This window comes from Erpetoichthys calabaricus, chromosome 17 (assembly GCF_900747795.2).
Source record: "Erpetoichthys calabaricus chromosome 17, fErpCal1.3, whole genome shotgun sequence".
Classification (NCBI taxonomy): domain Eukaryota; kingdom Metazoa; phylum Chordata; class Cladistia; order Polypteriformes; family Polypteridae; genus Erpetoichthys; species Erpetoichthys calabaricus.
In genome coordinates this window covers 25,648,133-25,671,213 of record NC_041410.2, presented here as the reverse complement: position 1 = coordinate 25,671,213, position 23,081 = coordinate 25,648,133, and the positions used below count along the sequence as shown (strand labels likewise).

The 23,081-nt window shown below is 39.2% G+C and overlaps 1 protein-coding gene across 4 annotated transcripts in view; it reads right to left on the bottom strand.

Annotated features, from left to right (window-relative positions):
• Positions 1-23,081, bottom strand: part of fxyd5 (FXYD domain containing ion transport regulator 5) — a 51,711-nt gene that overhangs the window by 12,419 nt on the left and 16,211 nt on the right. For 2 of the 4 annotated variants that reach the window (XM_028822717.2, XM_028822720.2), the window contains 3 exons: positions 17,839-17,886; positions 16,156-16,206; positions 14,580-14,645 (listed from right to left, as the gene is read on the bottom strand). In XM_028822717.2, the coding sequence (XP_028678550.1) occupies positions 14,580-14,645; positions 16,156-16,206; positions 17,839-17,886 (165 nt within the window). Of the gene's footprint in view, positions 1-14,579; positions 14,646-16,155; positions 16,207-17,838; positions 17,887-21,740; positions 21,801-23,081 lie in introns of all 4 variants that reach the window. The other 2 variants (XM_028822715.2, XM_028822718.2) reach the window with 2 other exon arrangements.

Sequence of the window (23,081 nt, the reverse complement as noted above, 5' to 3'; positions counted from 1 at the left end):
GGATCTGCCATGCTATTTTATTTCTTTTCCGGATCGTGCATGACGCTCTCACTATGTAATCTTTAAGATTTTTATTCCTCCTAAATGCCGATATTAATTTAATCTGTAATAGATCTTGATCCAGAATTTGTGCTTGTGAGAAATTGCGTTTCAGGATTCTAACTGCCATCCGTGCCTGTGCAGAAAATGTGAATATCAGGGGAATAATATTTATAGACCCATTATTCCTCCTCACCATCTCCACTTCCTTACCAACTAGCTCCCTATTCTCTTCTTCCAACTCTATCCGTATCCCCTTCATCTCCTCGTTAATTTTTATTCCTCCCTGGTTCGTATCCAAAACCTTACTCTGATTTTTAGGCTTAGGCGTCCCCTCGAAAATTTTAACATCAGGGACTCTCCCCCTATTTTTAAGGTTAGCGTTAGGGCTGGGGTAGGACTGTGGAATTAATATCTGTTGTTTAATATTATTCTGAACACCTTCAACTCCTCCTGCAAGGTTAACATCAGGGCCAACTCATTGATTAACCTTAGGCACCCTCCTCTGAGTTTTAGGCTCAGGCACCTCCCCTACTAACTTAACCTCAGGGAGCCTCCCCTTGACTTTAAGATTAGAGTTAGGGCCTGGGGTAGTCTGTACAATTAGACCCAATTCGTCAATATCCTTCCACTCCACTATGGGTTCCGACCAACCATTAAACCAAGAGATCCTATCTTCAAGCTCATTTAAATCCCATGAGTAATCTAATTCCCTACCCAAGAAAATGATTTGTGAGGTTTCTATCCCTGGTGAGTGACCCTCATCTTCCACATAATCAATAGCCTTATTCCTTCCAACTACCATATAGATTGCATCCCCATTATTCTCTACTTCCTCCTCCCATGTCCAGTTGTGCATCCTTCCCATATCCCCAGATGTTAAAACAGGTAAGTATCTGTCTATACAGTTTCCCCGTCCTACGTATCTGAGCTCACCTCCATATCTTAACTGGTAGCTTTTTCTAACTATCTGTCTGCTTTGCAGGTTCAGGATGTCCCAACATCGTAGAAGAAAAGAAGAAGGAAGAAGAAGAGGATAAATGCCCCGGTAAGTATCACCATTCGGAAAAATGATTTCCCATTCTATTTTAGGTAAGTAAGATGTTCTTTTACTTATATCATCTTTTCCAATCAACCATTGCCATTGAAGATTGTCATTTATACACCCTGGCAGATCATTATCCCCCTCCATGGAACTAATACTATCTACCTCTGACCCATGCACTGTTAGCCAAGATATCTCTGATATATTAGATATATTATCTTGAGCCTCCCTAGTCTGAGGAATCCCAGTTTTTTTATTTGTGTTATTAATGGGGATCTCTAAATATTTCATATATGTCTGTTCCACTTCCATCCTAATTTCCCTGAGGAATCGTCTAGAGTAGCCCCTATTCATGAGGGATGAAAACAAGATCCTCGTGGCTTCCTGTACATGTTCCCTCTCGGTATTAATTCTATAAAATCTGATTAGCTGTGATTTCACAATTCCCCTAAAAGTATGTTTCGGATGATAACTGCCTTTCTGTAACAGAGCATGCGTATCCGTGCTCTTAAAATAAACTTTAGCACCCAATTTTTTACAGGATTCTGATACCCTCTTAAAATATATCTGTGTATCTAGGAAGGTGAGTCTATCATTACTTACTTCAGCTGTCACTCTAATCGTATCATGCACTTGGTTAAGTGTCTCTACAAATTGTCTAAACTCCTCCTCCGTATGCAACTAAATTCCAAAAATATCGTCAAGATACCTCAAATACAGAGCAGGTAATTTCCGACACTTTGAGAAAGCTTCCTCCTCCCATCTAGCCATATAAATATTAGCATACGAGGGGGCGTATCTTTTCCCCATCGCCGCTCCATAAACCTGGAGATACAGACTCCCATTAAACTCGAATTCATTCGTTATTAGATTTAACCTTAACAATTCCATCAAATAATTATCCGGCCTATCCCTATCGGGATATCGCTCCATAGTCTGTTTCACCGCCTCCATCCCTAACTCGATACTAATATTTGTATAGAGAGACTCCACATCCATTGAGAACATAAGAGCCTTTTCCGAAACTAATTTCTCCCTAATAATTTGTAAAAAATGGTACGTATCTTGCACAAAACTGTTATGCTTACAGGACAATGGGTGTAAATAAAACTCAATTAACTCCGAAACTTGATATGATTCCGAGCTACAATCCAAAATAATAGGTCTCCCTGGTGGAATCTGGAAAGGGACCGTCCAAGTTTCCGGTTTTTTATGGACCTTAGGTAAGAGATAAAATTTTCGTATTGACAGATCCGACGGACCTGATAAATAACGTTTTTGTTTGGCTGATATAAATCCCTCCTCCTGCATCTTATTAAGAACTTTCACTATTCTATCATATGCTACATTCTGTCTTGTTTTCTTTAAGGGTTTATAATGAAGTTTGTTGGATAGCTGTCTCTTGGCCTCAAAAATATATTGCTCTCTGTCCATGATTATAGTCATGGACCCTTTATCTGCTGGCTTAATCACTATCTGTTTGTTCCTCTTTCTGAAATATTCCAAAGACCTCCTTTCATCTTTTGTCAAATTATCCAACGCCCCTGGGACCACCTGCATTTTTGCTAGGTCCCTTTCATCATCCCGGATCAATTCTAGAATAGTCTGACCTAATTGTTGATACTTGGGTTCCCAATGCAAGGGTTCTATAAACGTTCTTGGTACCTGACCTATCTCATACTCAAAATAATCAACCAACTTCAAACGTCGATGATACTTATACACATCTCTTTTAATTTCCTCCAAATCTACTTCAACTGGTACCGGTACAAAAGACAAGCCTTTCCTTAGAAGAGATATATCCGAACCTGTTAGTCTAAAGTTATTACTTTGATTATAAATATTACAATCCTTTGGTTGTATAAACCTATAAAATAAGTTAGGGTTAGGGTTAACAGTTACTTTGTGCCATTTAAAATTGACCTGTGCCACAAAAAGATTGTATTCCAGGTTTAAAAATTGCATGTACTTATTTTGCAACCAAACACCATGAGAAAAGTTTGAAGCTCAGGCAACTACACTGAAGATTGAAGCTCATCTGTGGACAGATGGAAGACATCACTCCTTCCTGTACTTAGAAATGCCTTCCATACTCTCAGAGTGGACAAAGCTGGTTGACAGGGTCCCTACATCAGCATCATGCTTTGCCAGAGCTTCCTTTGAACTTTTTTATGAGTGTCGGCCAGTATTAAAAGAAGCTCAGTAATTCAGACAGTTTTCTCTTACCTTTAACTCTTTGAGGGCTGAATATTTTTTTCCCAAACAACTCAGCACACCAAACAATGGTTTCACACATAAATCAACATCAAATGTCTGTTGCTTTGTTCTGTGGCGGCTATCACTGCCTGTTCACTGTTTCTGCTGGCTGTGCGGGGCGGCAGGCTGGCTGCCTGGCTATCTTCATGTGGCAGTGACAGCCACAGTGTAACGCAATCTTGGTTTGTCCCTCTTGTCACCGTAAGTGGCAGTCCTCCCAGGTGCATCAGCTACACGCGTGTTCAGTACCTCAGTCAGCTGGGGACAGATCAGCTGATGCCGGTACCTCACTTTCATTTTTGATCTCCATCAACAGATCACTTGCACCAAAATCGGAATCCGGCAAGTCAGATTCCGATTCAACAACAAAATACGCAAAATGTCGTCCACAGAGTATGTTGCTTTGTGCGTTCACGTTGGTCTCTCGCCATATGGTGATGCAATTTTAGAGGTTGTTTGCTCTTCGCTTCTCATGTGTGTGCTGGTAACCAAGGTTAAATCAATCAAACCATCTTTTCTACTAGCAAAGAGAGTCAAACTAAAACATAACAGCGAGTTTTGTCGCCGTTTACAGCAGATTACCGTTCTCTACCCCTGAATTTTTCAACAAAAGTTCACATCTGCCCTCAAAGAGTTAATAAGACTTTTTAAAGTCTATGATGAACATTTATGTGCACAAAAATGTTACTATTGAAAAATTCCCATTTAAAAAAGTTTGTAAAACTTTATAAACCTTCTCCCATTGTGTGTGTGTCCATCTTTGCTGATTTTATTTTACTGTCAACTGTTGTGAGGAGACATGCAAGTCATAATTTCATTGTACCGAGTGCGCATGAGAACACACTTTACTTGACCCTTAAACCATTCTGGGTGACCTCAACTGTTAAGTAATTTTTCTTTAAAATTTCTTTATTCAATTGAAAATTATATATTAAGCACAGTCCAAAGACATGCAGATTAGGTAGATTGGTGATTCTAAATTGGCCCTAGTGTGTGCTTGGTGTGTGGGTGTGTTTGTGTGTGTCCTGCGGTGTGTTGGCACCCTGCCCGGGATTGGTTCCTGCCTTGTGCCCTGTGTTGGCTGGGATTGGCTCCAGCAGACCCCCGTGACCCTGTGTTCGGATTCAGCGGGTTGGATAATGGATGGATGGATGGAGGATGGATATTAAGCACATCTGTCTCAAAATGTTTCCAGGGCAAGATCCAACCTGCCAACGTTGCAAGCAAGTTCCAGCCTCACTGGGTCACATGTTTTGGGCCTGCACCAAATTAACATAATTTTGAACCAAAATCTTTAAATGCCTTTCAGACAGCCTTGGTGTCACAATCCTTCCTAATCCACTAATAGCTGTGTTTGGTGGACTCCCAGATAGGCTTAAAGTGGAGAAAAACAAACAAACTGTGATTGCCTTCACTTCACTACTGGCACGTAGACTTATCTTGCTCAACTGGAAGAATCCTAACTCACCTCTTTTAAGTCAGTGGGTAACTGATGTTATATACTATTTGAAACTGGAAAAAAATGTAATTCTCATTTAGAGGATCTGTGCAGAACTTTTTCAGAAACTGGCACTGAAGATTTCTCCATTTCTCGTTATTAACTTATTAACTCATCTATTTACTTATTTTTACTAGCTTTAAGTTTTACTCTGCTGGCTTAGCTCTCTTTCTCAGGGGTGGGGGTTGATTTGTTTTCGATCTCATGTTTGTAAAAATTGATTTATTTTTATGGAATGATGTGTGATTTTAATGAAATCAATAAAATCAAAAAAAAATTGCCATGACATGTTATTTTACCTTCTATACTTTCTCTTTTACGTGCCTAAGAGCCTCTCCTGATAGCAAAACAAATCGCAATACAATGTACTGAAACCCCAGCGTTGTCATATGTGGAGCCAGGAACAGCACACTTAGCAGAGGTTTTAGGTCTCCACTGAGTATTTTGTTCAAAATGTCTAAGAAATATGAACTACAGTTAATTACCCATAGACCCTCTATGACCCAAACCATCAATTAATACAATGTTTTCTTAAGTTGAGATGGAATCTGCTGTCTGTGAAAGCTGCTAGCTGTAACAGCACATCCTGCTGTCTGTCTGTAGCATTGATAGGTGTGGTGAGCACAAAAGAAGGATGAGAACCTGAATAAACAAATTGTACATGTTCAGGCATCTACAGTATGTGTATATGTAACTTGTATTCTTACATGCACGTTGCATATATTGTATACTTGTATCTAATGTAACTTATTATCAATCTTTAATTTAATATTGTTTTTTGTATCAGTAAGGTGCTGCTGGAGTATGTGAATTTCCCCTTGGGATTAATAAAGTATCTATCTATCTATCTATCTATCTATCTATCTATCTATCTATCTATCTATCTATCTATCTATCTATCTATCTATCTATCTTATTGAACACAGTAACATTTTTAAGCAGAACTACTTCCTTATATACAATATTTTGAGTAAACACTGTTTTTATTGGGAATTAGTCATTCTTGCATTTCTCTATCAAGAAGTTTAACTCGAGGTTGCACTAGACCAAGTAACATATGGTTGGCCACGTTTAATACTGGTGATGACAAATAAATACCAATAAATTGCAAATGTGCAAACGTATAAATAGAGATGGAAGAAATGGCAAAAGTACAAAAATGAATGCATTTATAATCACACATTCTTAAAACCGTATTCTTTAGATGGGTTATCCAAACTGGAGTTTCTTTGGTGTGTTTATTAGTATTTTATGCGTTCAGGTCAGGTCAGGTTGGGAAGCATGCACTGGTACAGTGTGTTGCCACACTCACCACACAACGAAACAGTTCAGGATCCTGGTTAGCAGCACCCCAGGCAGACACACGGTCCAGTCCCACCCTCTGGAAATGACCATCTATCTGTCATAGCGAGGTGTTACGTGGACATCCCCTTGGCCTGGTCCAGCCACTCGGGTCCTCAACAATAATCACCCTCGGGGAATCGCGTCACACGGCCGTAGTTCCGTAACTGACGCTCCCTCACAATGTAGGTAATGTGCCTCATTCAGGACTCCATGAGCAACCACTCATTCGACACAAAGTCAAACCAGCAGTACCCAAGGATTCCCCGAATACTTCTTATGTATTCACTGCACTTATTTCTGTGTGTTGCATATGCTGTGTGGTGCTTGTTAAAATACTCGTGAGATTCAAATCTGTGATATCTGAAGTGTCCTACATGAGCCATAGATAGATTTAAGCCACCACAAACCTTACAGGGCTCATTTTTCATCTGCTTGGTATTTAAAAAAGCTATTAAATATATTTCTTTATGTATGTTACTAATACAGAAGTAAATTCTGTTATCCCTATTAATATTTGGCATGAGTCATTGTAACAAAAATACTTAACAAAAATGTAACATCTGTCACTTTGATGAAGCAAATAAGCAAAAATTTAAAATGGCCTAATTTTGACACACCTGAATGTTAGGTCATTCATACTGTACATTTTGCAACGTGTCTTTGTTTTAAAAGATAAATGAAAGAAGTGTACAGTTTGTTTAGGATAACTGCCATACTATATCTCTGAACTCCTCTTTATTGGCCCCTGGTACCCTCACCGAGGTATCAGCATGCACAATTCTGTGGCCTCCTTGCCAGATCATTCCCTCTGCCCATGATGGCACATTATTTCTATTTGAGTATGCTGTATTGTGACAAGTGGCCCCTTCCTGACTCTTTGGCTAAAATAATTCTTAATGAATTTCATATAATTACTAAATGCCAGGAAAGTCACGCAAGGAATGTTAAAAAGAAAAAAAGTAAGCAGATTAAAGGGGGGGGGGGGGGGGGGCACAGCTACAGTAAATACAGGGCTGGCATGCAGCCAACGCTTGGACTGACATGTAAGCTTTCTAAATCTGCTAATCCTCCACCCAGGTGTGCCGGTGACAGTCACTGTCGACAATGCCAAAGTTGTTCTTATTGTAAAGTGGCTCATGTAATGACAGGATTTTTTCTGCTTTATTAACTAATCCTTTAAACCAGATTAACTTTTTCTAGAAAAATTATCATAAAGCAGCAATTTAGTTGGATTGCCAGTTTAGAGAATGAGATAAGTTTGTACTTGTTAAAGAGGAACAAGATCTTTGAACATTTGACTATTTCATTTGCAATTTATTTCTCGTTTGATCGTTCCTTTTTAAAATTGTCTTCAGATCAAATGAGAAACAAGAACAGTCATGGCAGGTCTAAATAGGCTAATGTGGCTAAGAACTCAGTCAAATCCCTAATAAAAAAATGTAATTCAGCCAGTTTTGCTCTTATCATATTAAGGCTTTCTTTAACTCTATGATGAAAGTTTTGTGACTTGTGTACCCTAAGGTGTTGTGTGCAGGCTAATCTTTAACAGCCATTATGGAATTTCCAAATTTCCATTCTGCCATATCACACTGCTGTTATATTATTCATTCATTCAGTCATCAATCTCCTGATATGCTTATTCAAGTTTGGAGTCGCAGCAAGGGCAGGACAGTGACCAGTTCTGTACAGAGTCCTAGCCCATGGGATTTTACATTTTCTTGAAAACCAGGTTAATTAAGAAATGTCAAAGAACCCAAGTGAAGATCTTTTGCATGGGATCACATATTTAAGTTGTGTTAACTTTTAGCCTGGTCCGTCATGCCGCGCCGATAGGTCAAAAGACGCAAGCCTTTTTCCATTCTTTCATGGTACATGTACCCTTTAAACCAGAAGATAGCACCTGGGAGCCCAGTAACATGAACAAGCTTAAGCAAATTTATGTCATTTTGGAAGCGTACACACAAAGCTGGAATATACATTTTGTGGAATTTGACACAATCTTGCCTATCCCAGAAGCAGCATGAAGTGATGTATGAAGACATTTTGGTAAGCAGTTGCTGAAAAGTAGAGAAGGGGCACGTTATAAGGTGCAGTTTATTACATTAGAGTATTCTAGTCTCAGTTCTGTGCTTTCGCTTTTTTTTCCTCTCTCCTTTTTGTTAAGGGGATACTCTAATAACACTAATAATATTTTTTATATGTTACTTATCCCTATACATAGTTTGCAGTTGTGGTCGAGAAAAAAATGTAAAGTTATGTCTTCATGATCAAAAGACATAACAAGGATTCAAACTGATTGGGACTCAAGGGTAACCAACTCTGGACAACGACAAACAATGTGGAAAAACTTTCATTGAAAAAGGGAAAAAAAGTCTCACATAACATGTGTCACATAATCCATAGGAGGAAGAAGGAATGACCAGAAGTCTGAAGTGAGGTGAAGAGGTAGGAAGGGGCTTTTGTGTTTAGTTAGGCCCTTATATTTGATTAGTACATTGGCAAATGGATGCAGCCTTTCAGTTACAATTAGTTAAATACAAATAACATTAGTCCAGATAATTGTGTAATTCTGGCTTAGTACACATGCTAGACAATAATAATATCTGATCTATCACACACTGACACACTGAACAGAGCACAACAAAGAGATGTTCTGCAATAATGGACTCATTTATAATGGACAAGTTAGATTTTATACAGGAAACCCTAAAGTTCTGACAAGTGTAAAAAGAGATGGCTTTGGACAATTAAAGCACCAGGAGTTGGTGATATTTGACATTTGAATTCATTTGACTCATCTGTTAAATATTACTCCTTAGTTTTAGCTTTTAAATGATGTAATTATAAATCTTACAAAAGCAACTGCTCCAAACTTAACAGAGGGATTCTCTGTCAAACCAGAATTTAAAAGCAAATCGTTATAAAGTCAGAGTTTGTTCAAATGAAAATATCCTGAATTATCTTGGCATTCACTAATTCAACAGTACAGATATAAAAATGATTGTCAGAGAATAAATCTAGTAGGCGCACATGGTAAGATAAATCTGGTAGTACATAATGACATCATTCTTTATGAACCCTATACTACAATCCCACCAAGATTATAATGTGTGAAAGAATAATTTTATCGTAACATAGCTTTCATCTTAAAGAAATAGCATAAAAGGTTAATGAATAACAGAAACCTTTGCAGGTATGTCAGGAGGCCCGACAGGGTTCAAGTGAACAACAAAATGTACTGAAAGATGACTAAGAAATCATCAGATGTCCTGTAAACAATCAGAATGGACAGTCGTTATATGCACAGAAATTTCAAGGGTGGCAGCTCATCTCAAAAAAGGTATAAGAAGAACCAGAATATAATATAATAGACTTTTATTTTATGTAAGTCATTTGGGTGTAAACCAACAAACCAACTGGAGTAAATGTATGCATTGATTGACACTGTATGTAAGTACAATAGTTTATTAAATGAACCTCTATTCTTTGTTTCTCTGACCATTCTAACCAGACTGCTTTTGAAGAATGATCCCTCTAAGGCAGCTGTGCGCAACCTGCGGCCGTACGGCCGCATGTGGCCGTGGGCAAGGACTTTGGCGGCCGTGGACGTGTATATTAAAGTGTACGTAATGGCGGCCGTGCAGGTGTAGGGTCTCTGGACTCCAGCGAGTAAGGGGTCTCAACGCCGCGGAATCTTTGTCGGCTGGGTCGGTATGGTGACGCCGAAAGCCGATTTGGACTCTGGGGTCTCTAGACTCCTGCAAGTGTAGAATCTCAAACACCGCAGAACCTTCCTTAGCCGGGTCGGTATGTTGACCAAAATGTTGCCCTTTATATATTCATCGAGGCCTAGGGACTCTCGAGCTTACTCCGCATTTCCTGGGAGAAATGGGGTGAGATGGTGCAGCGTGGATAAACAAATGGAAGTAGCATTCGATGTAGCACTGCCATCTCCTAATGGTCTCCAGCGAGTCCCCTGACTTTGCAAGTCTGTCTGCAAACATGCAAGAGCAAGGAAGCCATTAATGGCGATGTTTTCCAAACTTCCTGAAACAATTGCTGTAAAGGTTTTTTGTCCTATATGACGTTTCGTAGACATTTTTTTACATATGTAGACCAGTAAATTGAATATTGTCAGATATATCATACTCTGTTTTAATGTGTAATCTGTAAATTTTTACATAAATCATAAAACATTATTAAGTTTACTTGGACTTACTGGCGGCCGTTATTAAAGTAAAAAGTCTGTAGTGCGGCCGTTATTAAAGTAAAAAGTCTGTAGTGCGGCCGTCAATAGCGGAAAGGTTGCGCATGCCTGCTCTAAGGTATTTTGCAGAGGAGTAATTAAAAGATACAAGGAACGTTTTTTCTCCTGCTGCATGATTACTGATTTATCCTGTTAGAGGATGTTTCTTTCTTTAATAAGATGTTAAATTTCTACCACAAATCCCACCCCACATCCCTTGAACACCGCTTATTGTTAAACTGATTGAATCTCCATGTCCATTGCACATTAAGATGCAGGCCCTGCATTGTATTTTGATATTTTTGAATGTCAGCACTACTTTATATAAATGATAGTTGGCTAACTACTTGATAGATTTGCCAGTATTTTAAAGCTGGTGTTACTGTTAGTATTTTTACAGTATCATATATAAACGTCTACGTGTGGAATTGTGTCTGTCTGTCCGGTCCGGAAGTGAGAGGTGGAGTCTGGTTAAGAGCTTCACCTTCAAGGATACACAAGCAAAGGCCAGCTCGTCAGCAAAGCGAAATCTCTGAAGAAAGAGTCATTCGCTTAGCGGCTAATACAGAAGCGAGGTGAGCACATCGGCAAAATGGTATCCCTTTTACTTTTCCTCCCGCCGCTAATACACAAGCAAGGTAAGCACACCTGCAAAATGAAACCTCCAAAGAAAGATGGTCGCTTAGCTGCTAATGCACAAGTGATGCGAGCACATTGGCAAAACGAAACCTCCTAGAGACAGATGCCCAGAGTAGTTCTTTTCAATTACCTGACATCTCTACATTTAAGTTTTTTGACTGATGATTTCAATAGTTTCTAGGACCCTGTGCTTTTTACAGCATGGGCTTACACAGCTAGTATTTTATATTGTATGTATTGTAAAGGCACAATATTGTTCACCTGAATACTGGTATTACTTTAAATAAAAGACCTTTGAATGGGAGTTCTGTTTTTTCCATGGCATGGAGTAGGTATTGAGTAATGAGAAATGTCACAATTACTGGTATTGAATATAGAAATTCTGGTATACGACATCCCTTTTACACAATGAAATAATTACTTACATGTCTTTTCAGAACAATTGACACTAAAAAACACCAGAAAAAATGACAAAAGATAATCAAATGAGATTTATATGAGGGGCAGTGTAGTTGCAACTCATGGACTGGTGCCACTGTGACTAGTTTATTATGAGGTATTGGGGCAGGACACTGCTTATTGTATGCACATTAATCTGGCCATCCATCTCTCCACTTCCCAACCAGTTGCATTGCCATGCAGGGTCAATGGGAAGTCAGAGTGTATCCAGCCTCACATATGGTGTATTAGGATCCTGGAACTTTTTGTAAACTACTGACAGGTTATTTTCTGGCTCTAGTATAGAGCTCAGTATTGTTATAGTGGTTTTTGACACTGAGGCAAATGATGACATTGTTTGCTTTTCGATTCAATACTTCATTTTAAAGTTCATTTTTGATTTGAGCTGTTTTCTGCTGCCATTTTGCTTTTTTTTCAGCTGTGCTAAATTGCCAGGTTTTGCCTGGGAAGGGGTGTGGCTTCAGAGGTTGTGACCCTGTCAGTCATTACTCATCAGGATAAAAGGGTCATTCTAGGTTCACTTCCTTATCTGACTACTCAGATTTCAAAACCCTTTTTGTACTTTAATATTGTTAATTAGTGTTTGAACTTGAACTGTGCAATTCTTTTTGACTTTGTTCTTGTCTCACAGATTTTGGCTTTGATAATTGGTGGTATTTCTTCTCCTGTTACAGTCCCTTGCTTCGTTTATATCTTTTTTTCTTTATATCTTTTCCTCCAGTCATTCTTATTTTTCTCTTGCCCTCTGGGCAGAATATACTGCATGGCACAACATTCTCAAACACACTTAGTTCATATCAGAAGGCAGCCACCCATCCTGGTAGCACTGGGCACAAAACAGAAACAAGCTATAGGCAGAGAGCCAGCCCATAACAGTGCTCACTCATTCACAAACAAGGATGGTTTGGAATCTGCAATTAATCTAACATGCATGGCTTCGGTATGTAGAAACAAATCCTGAATACCACGTGGAAAACCTGCACAGACACAGAGAGAACATGCAGCTTCAATGCAGGTAATGACAGGGCAGGGGATCTGAAACCAGCACTTATGAAGCAGCAGCAATAACCACAGTCCAACCCATCATATATTTAATTTACTGTAGCTTACTTTCTACGCATTGAAAACAATTAATACAGTGGAACCTCGGTTTGCGAATAACTTGGTTTATGAGTGTTTTGCAAGACGAGCAAAAATTTTTAATAAATTTTCACTTGATAAATGAGTGAGGTCTTGCAGTACGAGTAGTAGGCTATGTACTGTATACGATTTGTCTGCTGAGCGTCATGTGATCAGAACTGAGCTGATGGTTCTTCTCTCTCTCTCACTGCGGGATTGTGGGCAATCGTCTCCTATTCTCTGTCTGAGTCGACGTGCCTCACTCATATAGTCAACATCCGTACGAGTGTTTACTACAGCATTAGCATTGTGACTGTGTGTGCGCTCATGTGCGCGTGTGTGTGTGTGTATGTGTGTGCGTGCGCGTGTGTGCTGTGACGTGCGAGTCCCCGTCTTGTATCCTAAAACACGAAGCTGAGTCTCAGTATTTTAGCAACACAAGCTTTATTCAGCTTGAAACAACAACAGCGCGGTTATTTATACACAGACACAGCAGCCAGGCAGGGCCCTGCGCATTTATAATGTTCCTTGTTTCTTGTATCACCCATTAACGGCAGGCGCTTATAGCATGTCCGCGATCTTTTCGGATTCGCTTTTACGGAGAACTGCAACAGCGCTGGGAGACTGCGATTGCTTTTGGACGCTCTTCCGCGTGTCGTCCCGTTGGGCGCAATCCCACAACAGTTTAGAAACTCACTCACACCAGCCATGATTCTTTTCAAAGGTAAAGTGTAAGTTAATTTTTTTTATGTATTTTTACTTTATATTTTGTATTAATCATTTTTATATGAATAGTTTTGGGTTGTGGAACAAATCATCTGAGTTTCCATTATTTCTTATGGGGAAATTCACTTTGATATACGAGTGCTTTAGACTATGAGCACGTTTCCGGAACGAATTATGCTCGCAAACCGAGGTTCCACTGTACATGGCAAGAAAAGCCATTTTAGATCTTTTTGGTCACCATTTTTATGTTCTAAAGTAGCTCATCTATCTATCTATCTATCTCTATCTATCTCTATATCTATCTCTATCTATCTCTATATCTATCTCTATCTATCTATCTGGAAGATCATATTTGCCTCCCAAGTTGAGGGTTCCAGGACACCTTGTTGTCCTCTGACTCTTCTTGAGTGTCATTCCAGTCTGTCTTATTGTTTGCTCCAGTTTCTGTTAATAGACTTTCGTAAAGCAAAAGGAAAACCAAATGTTTCAAGATGTTTCACGCCCTGTTCTCCTCTTATGAGGACACATTTGTTAGATTATGACCAAAAAGGGAACTATAAAAACAAAATTAGTATAGCCACACCCCAAAAAAGTCATGGATCTGTCACATTCCTGTTTTGTCACATGTAATAGCTGTCACTTCCTAAGCAACATCTTTTTACTGTTGTCCTCTGAAAGTACAGAAATTCTACCTAAAAAGTTACTCCAAGTAGAAAGACTATGATAAAATAAGGCCTTTTACAAAGTAAATCTTAAAAGCAGAGAACATGAAATACAAATTGTTGGTTCTTAGGTTTTGTTTTGCCAGGTGCTCATCAGTTGTCATATATAATCCTTGGTCAGTCCTATGAGCTCCTATTAGTAAGCCATGCTTGGTGTACCTCCATCCAGAACAGCCTAGAAGAACACCTTTACTGGCTGTCCTAACATTCTCAAGTGACACATTTAGGTTTATCCAGAGTGTATTTGCTCTGAGCTTCTTATCCTGTTACAGAAAGAAAGACTAAACACACTTCAGAAAAAGTTAATCTATGGCAAGTGTAGCTGCAGTCAAATCTTTTAGGCCAGAAATCACAGAAAAGTGGTCACAAGGAGTAAAAGAGGAAGTTTCATCAGTGAACTTGTATTACCACAGTAGTCCCATAAATCATTTCACTTAAGCACAAACCTTCAAATTATAACTTTCAAACTATATTTATGATTAGTACCTTTTAGTGTTGTTTTGGTTCCACTAGTAGTTGTATGTTCAGCTGTAGAAGATTTCACACTTGTCACTAGAAAAATCAAATATATATATTTTTAATTGTGTGATCTTACTGAACAAACACAAGCAATTTAAGAAAATTGATAGCTTTGGCTCACTTGAGAAATATCAGACAGTTTTTAAACAGAATAGTTGCAATAGGTCAACTGACTTTTCTAATTCTACCCAATGTAGAGGGTTGCCTGGTGAAAAGGAGGATTTACAGGTGAATAATTCTGATGTAATAAATAAACTTAGGAAAAGAGCTGATGTGATCAAAATTAAAGGAACACCACACACTGAGGAGGCAGCAAAAACATTCAAAAAGACCCAGACAGTCTTCAAGTTGAGCAGACACTGTAACATAATTAAATGTAGAATAGTACCAAAAGGAACACTAATTATAAGCAAAGATGGGTGACATTGTCCCACAGGAAGCATTTTCTGCAAAGAATTTGGGGCTTTATGTTGACATAATGTTCTCAATATTCTGGACATTATGACAGAAACACTTAATAAAAGCAAACAAAATATATGATATTGGCAAAACTGTTGAATGTAAATTAAGGGATGTTAGGTGCTGATTATAAAATGTGCTTGTGGGGTCAGAAGGACCTAAGAGAATATCTTTACAGGATATCCTGACTGCCTCAGAGTAGTGGTTCCACTGTAAGGTCCTCTAGGACAGTGGTTCACAAAGTGTGGTCTATGGACCACTGGTGGTCCATAAGCAGTTGCAGGTTGTTCTAGAATTTACTAAAACCGTCCACAGTAATAAATCTTCATTTTTATACTATTACAATCTCAGATATGTTTTCTATCCCTTGGAGGGCCATTTAGGGTTTGTTACCATGTGATTAGTTCTTATGCATTTAGCCCAAACCGCCTTCATTTACACCAGTGTTTGTCAATCTTTATGGTTCCACAACCCAATTTTCCCTTTTTAAATTCATTAGCAATGCACTAGCAGCAATTGAAAACCACCCCCTTGGTAAAATGAGTGTAATTGGGTGCCAATGTTGGCGAAACAAGCTCACTCAGTGGGGAGCACTGTCAATCGCTAATTCTACCCACCGTGACCTACTAGTGAACCAAGAAGTGAAACCCATGACTCGCCCCAGTGGTTGAAAAATACTGCCTTACAAGGACCCGGCGCGCAGACACCGACACTCAGAGAACGGTTTGTGCTCCTCTGTACTGGCAGTTGAAATATGCGAACTGGTGATCTACACCAGACACACAAAGCCTCAGTTGCAATGGCCTGTACACTTTGTCACCGACTTACGGCCAATTTGAAATATGAGCTTCTGGAGCTGTAAGCTGGTACAGGACTGATGGCATAATTCAAAGTTAATAGTGCCGAGCTCTCGTACCAAATTGCAATTGTCAGGACACCCACATTCCACCCCACGGCAGTCACTATGAGCGCTGACACCTCATGATTTTCAAATTAAACACAGCATAATGACATTGGTCTACTTAACTTAATCCACTTTCTAATACAAAGGTTACTTTATTTAGTATGTGAAAATATATCTTACCTAAAGATTTTGTACTTGTTACAATAGTCTTAGCTTTTGCAAGGTATATTCCTGTTAAAAAAATTAATGAATTTATTGTTATTATTTTACATATAATTTATTATAAAGTTACTACAAATAACTAAAAAACATCGATAGACATTACAAACATTTTAAAGACTTAAAGATATAAATATAATGAATAAACATAAGGAAAACAGTGGATGTCACCCTTATTGGATGAACAGCACAAAACGAGGAGGCAGCAAAATAAATCCCAATCAACCAGGACACAATTTAAAATAGGATGAATATTTTAAAGCAATTTCATGTAGACAGGTTTAAATTTCTACATGCAGGCAAATTAAATTAATTAAAAATACAAAGAGAGTGATGCTGCATATATGAAGCATCTTCTGCAAAGCATTTAAGGGTTTATATTGATGCAATGTTCTCAACTTCTTCTAGGCAATGTGTGGAAACAAGCAAAAAAGCAAATAAAATGCTAGGTTTTATCACAAATATTGTGGAATGTAAGTGACGTTATGCTCGGCTTGTATAATGCACTAGTGAGTGACTAGTATGACACCTTTATAATGTTAAATTACATTTATGTAGCACCATTTTAAATACTTAAAGAGCTTTACAAAGACAGAAAGGAGCCACTTCCAACACCCCCAATATGTAGCATCCATCGGGCTGATGGGAAACCGGCCATTCTTGCACCAGTTTGCTCACTGCACATTAGCTATTAGCTGGTGAGGAGGCGAGAGGGATGGTTAGCCAATGAGGGAAGGGGGATGATTGAGAGGTAGAATGGCCCATGCTGGGTAACTTAGTCTGGACTTTGGAATACACCCTACTCTTTAAGAAGGATGCCTAGGGATCTACAAAGAGTCAGGACATCGATTTTGTTACTCATCTGAAGGACAGCCATTTTCACAGCAGTGTCCCCGTCAATGCATTGAGGCATTAGGATCCACATTCAGACCACAGAGTAAACGCCCCCTTCTGGCTCTCACCAACACTTCTTTCAGTAGCAACCAAAGCTTCTCCTTGATGGTCTCTCATACAAGTATTGGCTGGGCCTATACATGCTTATCTCCAGGTGGATTATATAAAGAGAAGTGCAAGTGGTATGGCTGCTTTACTGGGTGTTTAAAACTACCTCAGATAAGTCACTTGAATCCAGTGGCTGCACCCTGAGGTCCTCTGGAACTACAGAGCTCTTGACCCTGTCACTCATTGTCTAGGCAATGTGTGGAAGCAATCAAAAAAGCAAATAAAATGTTAGGTTATATTGCAAAAATTGTTGACTCTAAATAAAAGGATGTTATGCTCAGACTACTGAGACCAGAAGTGCCTAGTAGAACACCTTAACTGGGTGCTCAAAGACTACTCCAGACAATTCATTTGAATCCAGCTAGAAGTGTCTGCACTCTGAGGTCCTCTGGAACCACAGAGCTCTTGACCCTGTCACTGACACTAAGACTAAAACACTGCTGGGACACTTCATTTCTGTCAGTAGTATCTGTAGTTGTATCCCTGAGATCTCTAAGCATGGAATGTGATCACAAGGAAGGCAATGATCATAAAAACTTGAAAGTTTCAACAGTGAATCTGTTTCACCACATCAGTGCCATGGAACACTATAACTGAGCACAATCTTACATAACAATTTTCAAAATATAGCAACAATTATACCTTTGTTTGTCGTTGTGTCTTTAACAGCAGTTTCAGCATGATCTGTCACTAGAAAAGCCAAATATATATTAATTTTCATTTGATTATCTTACCAAATAAACACATTCAAAGAAAATAAATACTTTTTTGACTCACTGGGGTTATACCAGAAAGGCTTGAAAAGAATACGCATAATAGCTCAAGTGACATTTCTTCCTCTACTCAATGTAGAGAGCTGCCTGGTAAAAGGGGGATATTTTAGGAAAGAAATAATCATTAAGTCCTTGAACAAGGCCTTAAGAAAAGGAGGATATGTTACAGTGACATTAACAAGGACGGAGTGAGCCAGGGAGTGGTCTACTACATCCTTAGAAACAGTGGATCTTATCTATTAAAGAGTTTCACTGAAAAAAAAATGATTCCTTGGGAACCAAAATGAAAGTCTGAGCAGAGGGAAGAGGCATCAGTCAAAGAAGCTGTGGCAGTGAAGTGTGACTGGATAGAGGATAGGGACCCCCACTGCTCATTACAAAGAACAGGTGCCTGGTTACATTGACTGCTACTGGGGCCATCACAGGTAAAAGGCTCCTTAGATTTTGCCACTAAAATAACCTAAAACTGCTTCACTTGAGAGCAGAGTTAGGAGCAAGTGCTTGACAGGTGGGGGAAAGTGAGACTTTGGTGTTATTATTGTTCTACTTGTTTATGTTCTGCACTAGCTGTGCTACCGGTCTAAGACGGGTTAAAATCAAAGCAATCAACGTAGACCTCAGTGTTGATATGTGCAGTGCACAATGCAATGTGTATACCTCTGTTATGTGCCATTTGGTACAGGATTCATAAATGCAGTGTTAATGTTTATGATGTGTCACCTGTGGGAATGACAAATGCAATGCATTTTATTACTAAAATGTGTGTGAACAGCCATGTTTTGGAATGACAGACACATAGACTCTTATTAAGGTGGACTCTCTGTTTAAGTTGTTTGTTTCTGTCTTCTTTGTTAATTTCAAGTGTTTTCTGTTTGTTATATGGATTTATTTAATGTTTCTCATATTTCATTATTGTGTAAATTATTTTCTATGTGTAATCACGTGTTCTCTTATGAGCCTTTTGCATTGTGGGTGGTTCTCCAAGAGGCGGGGCCACCTGTCTGTCTTCATGTGGTTCCACCCCCAGCACAGTAAAGGTAAAGGAGGCACAATGGTCACTTGAGGTTTAGTGGCTTTGGTGAGTTCTGTTGTTTATTGTGCTTTTGTGAATTTTCAGGATTTCAGACCTCTGCCCTGCTTTTGATGCTGTTTTTGATTGCATCTTCAGTAAAGCATTTAGGGCTTTATGTTCGTACTGTATTCTCATTGTCTAGGCAATGTGCGGAAATACTCAAAAAAACAAATGAAACTTGAAGGTTATATTACACAAATTATTGAATATAAATCAAGGGATGTTATGTTCAGACCAGGGGCCTCATATATAATGCCGTGCGTAGAACTCACACTATAACATGGCGTAAGCACAAAAGCGGGATTGTGCGTACTCACAGAAAAATCCAGATGCAGGAATCTGTGCGCACGCAAACTTTCACGTTCTTCGACTACATAAATCCCGATCAGCGTGAAAAGTAACGCACGTGCACGCGCCTTCTGTCCCGCCCCAACTCCTCCCAGAATTACGCCTCTTTGAATATGCAAATCAATATAAATAGCCTTCTGTGAAAAGACAATGGGAAAAGCACGGGGGAAAATATAAGAATTTCAGCGACTACCAAGTGGAGGCAAAGGAAAAACGTACTATTTGCTGGTTTAAACAGTGGTATTATCAACAAAAGGAAGCTGATCGAGTGACAGAGTGTCGGAGAAACTCGAAGGCTCAACTTCACAAAGTCGCACAGTGCCCGAAATAAAAAAGAAATCACATATCAAAGTCGCCGTGAAAAGGCGACTCGTAGCGGACCGTCCGAGTGTCATATGAAAGCTTATTAGGGTACAGACAAAAAAAAAAATAGGCACACAGTGGGAAAAAAGCATGAAATGTCAACTTTAATCTCGAAATTTCCACTTTAATCACGTAGTTTATTTTGCCATTAAAGTAGAACATCATAAACTTCATCTTAACATCGTTTATTTTACTAGTTTCTCAAGTAGCACATTAAATGCTTTGTTCTGTGTTTGATCTTCTATGTGCTCTGTGTGAATCACTACGTGCTTCCGTTCTTTCTCTTTCTCCGACAGGACACAGAATCCATTACATTCGTGATATTACAGCTCTCTGAATAATTAAAATACTGAGATGTATACGTGATATCTTTTTCATGATGATAGGAGTTAAAGCATGTTATTAAACATGGGAACACGGTGGCGCAGTGCTTGTTCATATCTCACGCAAGAGGCTTGCTGCACCATGTGCGACCTTCGATGAAATAATTTATTACAGAAGTACTGTCTCTTTCAAACGTACTAACCTCCAATTCCTGTCCTTCCTTTTCTTTCTCCAAATACCCAATCGCCACACAATCAGCTCTGTAATAGACGTTAAGCCATCTGTAAGCTTAGAACGCCGATTCTTCAAAACTTTTAAGGAACATTGAAATATCTTCATAGTACATGTTTAATTATTCCATCCGTCTATCCTTCCAGTGTCGTGTCAGCATGAGCAAGAATACAACACAATGCAGGAACAATCCATGAACTAGCTAGCGCTGTGGCGCCGTGTCCTCATATGTTTAATTATTAACAATACAGATTATTTAAATGAAGTTAAAGTTTTATCTGTATACTATAAGCAACATATTTTGCTGCATTTCATCTTAAAAATGATATCATCATCATACGCGCTTTATAAAGTGGTGCAGGTTGTGCAATACTGTAGTGTAAGTTTACAGTGAGGTGATTGTACTTATAAGTACAAACAGTTCTACAAGGAGCACTTGATGGACTGATTGAATGCGTTTATAGTTCTTGGGATGAAACTGTTTCTGAAACGCGAGGTCCGTACAGGAAAGGCTTTGACGCTTTTTGCCGTGGTTGAGGTAGTGTGTACTTGAAACTGTATACCGATAATTCTCTTTCCGATCAGCTGCTGCTGTGATTCCCCACTCAGATACAGTGATATAAATACTCCGAGTGATGCAGTGAGAGTAATATGGAAAAAGATGATCCGCAGTGGCAACCCTTAACGGGAGCAGCTGAAAGAAGAAGATGCAGTGAGCATAACAACGCTAAAGCAGTTCTGGTATTTGGAATACTATGGCTATTCCTTGGACCATTATATTGTTAAGGTTAATTACAATCAGATGCATTACACTAATAAACAATATGCAGTTAATTTCAGTGTATTTATAAAGCCGCGTCAGGAACGTGGGTCTAAGAAAGAAAGGGTGACCACACAGGAACAGTAGCACTGCTTTGACGCTGGGTGCCACCAGTCTGCAAAACTGAGCGGAGAAATTGTGTACGCCAAGGTATGAGGTACCGTGGAAATGTGCATGGCTTTACGCCAAGTTTAGGTTTTATACATCGCGATTTGAGTGTGGAAACGTTTGTACGCAACATTTCTGTGCGTACGCACCGTTTATACATGAGGCCCCAGAAGTGCCCAGTTGAATGCCTTTACTGGGTGTGCCAACTACCTCATATAATTCACTTAAATCCAGCTAGAAGTGACTGCACCCTCAGTTCCCATGGAACTGTAGACCTCTTGACCCTGTCACTGGCAGTAAGACTAAAACACTGCAGGGACCCCTACTTTCTGCAGTTGTATCTCTGAGGTCTCTAACTTTGGAATGTGATCACAAGAAAGGCATAGATCATAAATACGAGAAAGGTTCATCAGTGAATCTGCTTCACTAAATTATTCTCATGGAACCCTGTAACTGTGCACAATTTTTAAAAATGACAATTTTTAAATTTTAATGACAATTATACCTTCTCTTGCTGTTTCGGCTTCTCTAATAGCATTAGTAGTAGTCGGTGAAGGTGTTAAACCTGTCATTAGAAAACACAAATTTATATCTTGTTTATTTAATGTTATTACCAAATCAACACAGATGTTCAAAGAAAATAAACAATTTTAACTCACTCTAACATTCTTGAACAGAATACCCATAATAACTCCATTGACATTTCCTACTTTATCCGATAGAAGGTTACCCACTGAAAGGGGGTAATTGCAAGCAAGAAATAACCATAAGGGACATGAACAAGGCATTACAAAAGAGAGAAACCTTTAGAATGTAATTGAAAAATGCCAGTGAGCCCATGGAGTGGTCCGCCATATCTACACAAATGATGTATCTTATTTATTTATTTATTTTGGTAGCTTGGATATCTCAACCTAGATGAAGGACTACCATCTACAGCTCAAACTGGCAAAAACCGAGCTCCTTGTGATCCTGGACAGCCAGTCTATTTAACTGACCACCTCTGTACAGCTTGGCTCACTGTCGCTAACACCTGCCAAGTCAGCACACAACCTTGGGGCGGTGATGGATGAGCAGCTATCTTTTTCTGGCCACATTTCTACTGTTTGTTGTTCATGCAGGTTCACGCTGTACAACATCCGCAAGTTCAGATCTTATCTGACAGAATATGCAGCACAACGTCTTTGGTCTTGGTGTGTCTGGACTACTGCAACTCACTTCTGATAGGAGTAACCACATGTGCTATCAAGCCACTGCAGAGGGTTCAGAATGCAGGAGCCCATCTTGTATTTAACCAGCCAAGACGGGCACATGTCACCACTCTCTTCAGGTAGCCACAGTGGCTCCCTGTAGCTACACGCATTAAGTTCAAATCCCTGATGCTTGCCTACAGAAAAGTCAGTGGGTCAGCACCTGAGTATATAGAGACACTGGTGAAGTGCTAGATGCCTTCTATCCCACTCAGGTCTGCCAGTGAACAGCGTCTGGTGATGCCATCTCTGTGTGGTAGCAAGTCTCAATCCAGACTCTTTTGTGGTGTAGATGCTATTTGGTGGAACGAGCTGCCCACCTACGCCTGAAATGCTGACTCCCTTAATGTATTTAAGAAGCAATTGAAAACCCATCTGTTCTGTAAATATCTGCCTAATTGATTGAAAAGAAGAAAAAAAAATTTTGCTCTGTGATCTTTTATATTGTTAGTGGATTTGTTGTTGCATTAAGTTTAATTGATTTATCGATTGTTCATCTATGATTGTGAATGTATTAGTTAGTAAATCTTTTTACTTGTGACAGTAAACTTTAGTTACCAGTCCTACAATACTTGCTGAACACACAAGCCCTAGCC